This window comes from Engystomops pustulosus, chromosome 1 (assembly GCF_040894005.1).
Source record: "Engystomops pustulosus chromosome 1, aEngPut4.maternal, whole genome shotgun sequence".
NCBI classification, from domain to species: domain Eukaryota; kingdom Metazoa; phylum Chordata; class Amphibia; order Anura; family Leptodactylidae; genus Engystomops; species Engystomops pustulosus.
Genome location: NC_092411.1, coordinates 44,726,224 through 44,733,617, shown reverse-complemented (window position 1 = coordinate 44,733,617; position 7,394 = coordinate 44,726,224). Strand labels below are relative to the sequence as shown.

Genomic DNA, 7,394 nt, shown 5'->3' with positions numbered 1-7,394 from the left:
TAATTACCAATGGCGTAACTTGAAGCTGATGGGCTCCAGGACAAAGTCTGTGCCAGGCCCCCGACTGTAATGTATAGTTTATAGAACTAGTTTTTTCATACGGGAAAGTGACACCTTATGGGCCCCCTAAGCCTCTTGGGCCCGGTTGCAACCGTACCCTCTGCACCCCCTCAAGTTACGCCCCTGGTAATTACCAGGAGCAAGCCAGGCCCTGGTGTATAGGAGTGTATGGATGATGTATGGATGGCACATGGTACATGCTAGTGCTGTGACTGGTGACAAGTGACAGTTGTGGCAGTTGCGTCTTGGAGAAGGGAGAAAGCTACAATCCTGTGTAACCAGCAGCCAAGAGCAAAGACACAGATAACACAGCGCCGTCTAATGAGAACTGGGACTGTGTGATAGCTGTCACTACTCCATACCAAGCTAAGCACAAGGTACTAGCTGTTTAATTATTTAGATATTTCTCCTATACTCATCACATCAACTTCAGCCCTTATCCAAGTACATACAGTGCACACTTCCTTCCATTATGGCCTCATTTCCCTGACTCACACAACCACAAAACAATGTCAATTTCGTTAAAACAAAAAAAAAATGTTTATATGCATATATGTATACAATAAAATCCATAGCAACAATGCCACAAAGCTGCACCGTTAGTAGTGATGCCCAAAGGCAGCGATCAACCAGGAAATGTAAGTTGTCACATTGACTGCGGTGAAGAGCAGCCGATCAAAGTCTAGGACTGACAAGAAGTGTAAGTGGGGGAAGTCTTTCAACATAAGGAGTTCCTGAACCCTTCTGTAAATAAGGATATAGATAAGGATAATAATTTCGTATTTCCAGTGGTGATAATAGTGATATCCTCAGTACTGCCACTGAAAATACTTCAAAATAAGTGTGAGATTAATAAGATACCTGTCATTTATAACACTGCCGACATGTAATATAATTATATCACATATCATATCTGCTTATTGACTTTTATTGTTGAATCAAATTGCCCTACCAAATATATATGTTTTTATGGAGCCTAACAGCATTGCTGGCCACCTACTGTAAATTTTACAGTACTGGACAACTTTACGGCTATCCCTTTCACTGGCCAACTAGCCATTTAACACTTGTTTTTTGGGACTATAAAAAACAATAACCTCCTAAATGTATAGAAGGAACGGTATTTTGCTATATACTTGCAATAAACATTCATAATATATATCAGACACATGGCACAAATCTGGTGTAGAAGGAGCCCATGGTTGGTTTCATTGATTCCTTATTGATATTGATTAGTCAGGGAGCAATATAGGTGTATATTTACACAGTGCCGTTATGTAACAATTTTGGAAAGATCACTGCAAAATATGATAGGAGTACGCTGGTTGTGACATACAGGATTTAGCAGGAAGACTCAAACCTCCGATGAATATCCTGAATGCTCAGTGTTCACTAATTATATGGGGTCTGATAAAATGTGGCCCAATGAATAGAGAAACATAAGCTACCGTAGATAAACTAATAACAGACAGACAATTGTACTGTAGTATGCATTGTATGGAGAATATTTAGTAAATATCTAAATTCGGGATCTTTCACACTTGTGTGTCCGTCATGGATCACCGTTATTTGCATCCATTTTTGTTTACATACATGTGGCCTCCATTGATCCATTTTGGTCTGTGCAAAAATCAGCTGGCAAAACACCTGGTTCCCCAGGCGTAAAAATAAAACGCATATGTGAATAGGCATGTAGATGTCAATGGATCTATACACAGTCATGGAAAATGCTAGTCTGAAAGAGCCCTAACAAGGAGAAAAAATTAGTGACCCCTTGTATTTAATCAATTTGTAGATCTCATCATTAACATTACCTGTTGCTGCACAACATTGAGGAGGAATCTTGTACCATCTATCCCTGCAAATGTTCTTCAGTTTATTCAATATTTCTGGGATGTCTTGTGTTCAATGCCCTCTCCATATTATGCAACAAAATCTGGAGCTGGGAACCGCAAATTATTGACCTTACATTCTACTGTAAAATGTTTAATTAAACCTTCAGTGTATTGTTCCTTTAAGTGTACATTCACATGGTGGTATGCCTGTCAGGTGGAGAGGAGGAAGATGTAACCCCTCCATAGAAAACAGCTGCGCACGCCGCACATGCTCTATGTTTTCCTGGTGTGTGGTGTGGAAATGTGCCACACAAGTGTGGCACCGTACCGGTGCCAGCCCGCCATTGCCGTCAATAGGGACGTATATACGGCCGCAAATTTGTAGCCGCATATACATCCCCACAGACAGGCTTGTGAATGAGCCCTAAAAAAAAAATCTACCATCAACTATGATAAACCATGGGCACTTACTCATAGATTTCCATGACTGTGGAAATCTTCTTATATTTGTTATCCATGGCCTTTTTGCTTCTAAAATCAACTTTGACAATTTTCTAATTAACCAGAAGGACTCTGGAGGTGTTACCAGAGCCCCTCCTTGCTGTAATTGCACAGGTTGTTAAACAGTCTCCTCCATTCTCCCTCAGCACTTCCCCACTCCTTCTTCCTGATGTAATCTCACAACAGCAGAGGAAGTTTCAGCACACAGTAGTGGGGGAAAGTGCTGCTGCACAGTGTAACTACATATGAAATACATCACGCAAAACATTTTACATCATTCATTTTTTAGGGCCGAGTGAAACAAAACATTTCTAAAGAATATATGAATAACTTCCAGGCTGCACCATACTGCTATATGTTAGATTTGTGTTACTGAGTGGCACTGATTGAGTTAACATCATTATAGTCACTTAGTTACCAAGGTGATGTACTGTAAGTATAGGGTACTATATGGAGTATATATACTACTGCTTCTTTTGACACAAAACCTGACCAGCTTTAGAAGTGTGTGACAAATGGAAGATTTTCCAACATAATAAAAATGTGTTCTGCTCTTTTGTTTCATGTGATTTGTAAGTAGCTGAATTTGATTATTATTCTCTGAATACTTGCCACATATTCTTATTATTTCCTGGTGTCCACCAAGATAGAGAAGAGAATGGTTAATAGTCACTGATGTTCCGAACCCGACTATTGGTGTAATATTTTACGAGGGGTGGGCAGTTTTTGTGGAGTCTTTTTATCCACATTTTGCACCATATCAAACCCATCAGATGGTGCCTGGTATTTCATCATTTTGACCCATAGCCTGTTATGAAATGTTACTTTTTACACCACAACCTTACTGATGAATGATACATATCTATAGATCAAAGTTATTAAAGCTTTATTCCTCTTACAAATATTGAAATATTGGGGCAGTTATTTTCAGTGTTTTTACAGTATTTTTTGTTTCATAACCGCAATAAACAAGTATACTTGTTTATTAGATGTGACCTCTAATAAAGCTCTTTGAATGTTTTAAATGAAATATCCCATAAATCAAAGCTCCAAAATATATTAGTATCTAGTAATTAGTATTAGTATATTATACTGTCTCATGTCTATTAACATATGACATACTATGCCATACTTCTGTTGGTTTCCCGTTGCTGCCATTAAATCCTGTTTCCACGACTACAGTCGAGGAAAATGATTGTAACTGGGTGGCTGGTAGGAAGAAAATTCACCTAACCACAGGACACATTAGCTCTATAGCACAATGTGGTGATGAAGAGACATGTTTTTGGTATGCTATTCTAAGAAAGTAGAATACTTCTGGTGAGTTCAAGCTGAAGTGAAGCCAAAAGTAATGGAAATCTACAATCAAAATTAAGCATGATAAACCAGGGACACTTACTCATAGATCCAGGCACTCTAATAACGCCCACTAGAGCCCTTCTTACTCATTAGCATAATATTTACAGTTGGAGGGAGGCCATTGATGACACATATGAGAAGATGACCACAGTCACAATGCCTGGATCTATGAGTAGGTAGTCCCTGGGTTATCCATTCTTGATATTGATCGATTTTCTTTACGTTTTCACCAACTAACATCAAACCATAAGAAAGGTGGGCTGCTAAGTGGGAACCAATGCAAAGGTTAAGGGCTGTGTGAGAGGCAAAGTAATGTTAAGAGACAAGCCATTACAAGATGCAGCCCCTTTGGGGTAGTTTTTGCCAGGGCAGTTTGCAGAGAACTCTGTGGGAAATGTGTACCCTGTTGACTGAATTAGTTCCTGGTCTAAGGTCATACACAGTGGGGGAAAAAAATGTTCCAATACTGGCATTTTTTGCAGCCAATGCCATTTGTATGAGCCCAAAGGAATATAAAAAAATCTTCGAAAGTGGAATATAGATGAATACGTTTTCAGTCTTTGTCTATTGTACTGTATGTGAGACTGGACAACATAGTGAATGGATTTCTGCATTAATATCACATATTCCAAGTCGTGTCGTGCAGCATAATTGAATGAACTAGAATAAATGAAGGGAATTAATGAGAATGATGCCATTATAATAAATAGGTAATTATCTATCATTATCACATATCATTTAGGTATTAATGTGTAACTATGGGAAGAACATGAAAATGCAGTCCTCTAGAGCAATATATGTATGTTTTTCTACCTGAATGTTGCTAAAGCCCGTGCTGCTTGGGACAATATCGCTGGTATGAGCCAGGGATTTGCAGTGTCTGGTAGTTGATGTACTACATGTCTGCCAATGTCACTTTGTCATAAAGCCTAGTGAGGGATCTATAGATTGACCACATTCAACTTAGGCTACCTTCACAAGGCCCTGTGCTTCACAAGGCCAGAGCACAGGGCCAGGTGGAGTAGAAAGGGGGAGTGAGCACTCCTCACCCCTCCCCTCACCATTGAAAGATGAGCTGCCAGCAGATTGTGTGCTCACCACTCTGTGACCAGGCACTATAGACCTCAATGGAGTCAATGCAGTTGTGTGAATGTGACCTAAAGCACCTTTGTAGGCCATAAGGAGAATTATTTCGAAACCCAGTTTTTGCTTCAGTTTTTAGACCTGCAATATGTGTATATTATAGATTACAGCACAGTATTGTGTACATTGGATTGTGTAGTAGAAACTAACTTGTCTGTTGTTTTCAGGAACCGGCTACAGTTCTATACAAGTACAAGTGACAATATGGACAACTCCAACAAAGGCCATGATCTCCCCAAGCTTCGTGATGAAATTTCAAGATTAAGTTCAGAAAATAATCATCTTCGGAAAATAGTGGGCCTCATGCAAGAGAACGTTGAGTTGCGCTTTATACTGCGAGACCATGGAACCTACGGCAAGTCATTTTCACCACCTCCACCAGCAGAAAAACCCAATGATCAAAAAGAAAAAGCTGATTCCTTAACGGATACTGATTTCAGCTCTTCAGATGAGAGGTTAAGCATTTACAAACCTCAATTCAACAACAAAAACCCATATTTAGGTAATCTTGAAGCCAACAAACCCCTCCATAAAAGTTGCATTGATTTAGGTGTCCACAGTGACAAGCCTAAAGAAGCCAACAGAAGTCAGAATTCAGGACGTCTAGACTTAAGTGGCCAGAGAGACAAGCCTACAGAAGCCAACATAAGCCTGCATTTAGGAAGACTGACGTTAGGTGGCCGCAGTGACAAGACTACAGAAATCAAGAAGCAGATGAGTAGACTAGACTTAGGGGATCTCAGTGACAGTTCTACTGAAGCCAACAGAAGCCTGCATGTAGGTAGTCTTGCGTTAGCCAGCCACACTAACAAGCCTAGGAGTAAACCTGTGCCTCTCAAAGGATACGATTCTTCAGATAGTTCTTCAGAATCTCTCATAGATCGCCATGGAAGAGGTATAAAAAAATAATTAGTAAATGTGGATACATTTTTAGGTTGTGGTGTTGGTTAACTCCCCATTGCTTTGCTTGTAAACAGTTGTATCAGGTTTGATACATAACTGAACACTCACACACATTTATACCATCACACATGTATACATTCATACAAAGATTTATATACTTATATACACACATGCGGTTCTTCATTTATAGACACATTTATACACTCATGCACACACATTAATGCAGTCATGCACATCTTATACATCTTACACACATACAGTTTCAGTATACAGTATATACACTATATGTACACATACAGTTTCAGTATACAGTATATACACTATATGTACACATACAGTTTATAAACATCAAATACACACATTGGGGGAAATTTATCAGTGTGTTGGAGAGCAGAACTGTTCTAGTTGCCCATGGCATCCAATCAGAGCTCAGCTTTCATTTTCACACAGCTGTTTAAGTGGTTTCCATGGGCAACTAAAACAGTTTTACCTCAGATACTTTTGAGAAATCTCCCCCATTAAGTATATACACAACAAATATATATATATATATATATATATATATATATATATATATATATGCATTTTATTATAACATGTACAGCATATACACATCACATATACACACATACACCATATGCACATCACATACACACATATTCATACATTTGGTACCGGGCCCCCTGTCACTGTGGACCTTGTTGCAGCTGCTATTGTTGCTATCCCTATAGTTTATGCAACCTAAGTCTTATTTTCAAATGTATCATGCAAAAAAGTGTCCAAGAATCACAGAAAGTTACGTATGAATCTATGTCCAGTATTTTCATGTCATAGTATATTGTGAAAAGGTTTACTATAACTTGCTATATCTGTATCCACATTGAATATTCATTTACATCCTTTATTTTTTTTTTTTTAAGAGCAGAGAAAATTTGCCTACAGTGTCACTAAATCACACACCCAAGAGAGAAAAGGTAAAGAATCCGGTCACAGCCAGCAAGTGGAGGGAAGAGCGGGGCGTAAGAAATAGAGAACTGGAAGAGGCTAGTCATTGAACGTCAACATGAAAAGATATGTCTAAAAAAATACAATGTTAAATGAGTAAAACAATTGTCTTTTGGTTTTCTTTATTAAGTAAAACTGGTGTTAATTCTATAATGCGAAGTGAAGGGAAAATACATCTGTTATTCCAAATTCACATTGGTGTCGATGGGTTTTCCAGGGGGAAATAAGGCTGGAGCTGATGTCACGCTGAAGGATGATGGAAAATCCCCTAACATGTATGTTCCCCCTACAGAGAATAGAAGGTAAACTAAAGACCCTCCATTCACCTTCAGTTTTTAGTTTCTGCTCTTCTATAAAGGAACGGCATAAGAAAAACCGATAGCTTGTAGATTCTTCCCAGATTTATAAAGGTAAATGTTCTTTTCTTGGACTTCAGATCAAAATGACCACTATGAAGAAATCTTCAAGTCAAAGAGTTTTATTAAGATTCGTTTATTGGAAACCCAACTCAATAAACCTATCCAGCTACAATAAAAAAAACTCCATCCATTCTGTAGACAATCTGTATCCTGGTCATTTCGACAGCTA

At 38.6% G+C, this 7,394-nt stretch overlaps 1 protein-coding gene across 1 annotated transcript; it reads left to right on the top strand.

The window, feature by feature from the left end:
* Positions 1 to 276: 276 nt before the first annotated feature.
* On the top strand, positions 277 to 6,911 carry LOC140071979 (uncharacterized). The gene is made up of 3 exons (XM_072119239.1): positions 277 to 437; positions 5,066 to 5,793; positions 6,722 to 6,911. The coding sequence occupies exons 2-3, from the start codon at positions 5,103 to 5,105 to the stop codon at positions 6,829 to 6,831; spliced, it is 801 nt and encodes a 266-aa protein (XP_071975340.1). The 5' UTR covers positions 277 to 437; positions 5,066 to 5,102; the 3' UTR covers positions 6,832 to 6,911.
* Positions 6,912 to 7,394: the final 483 nt, after the last annotated feature.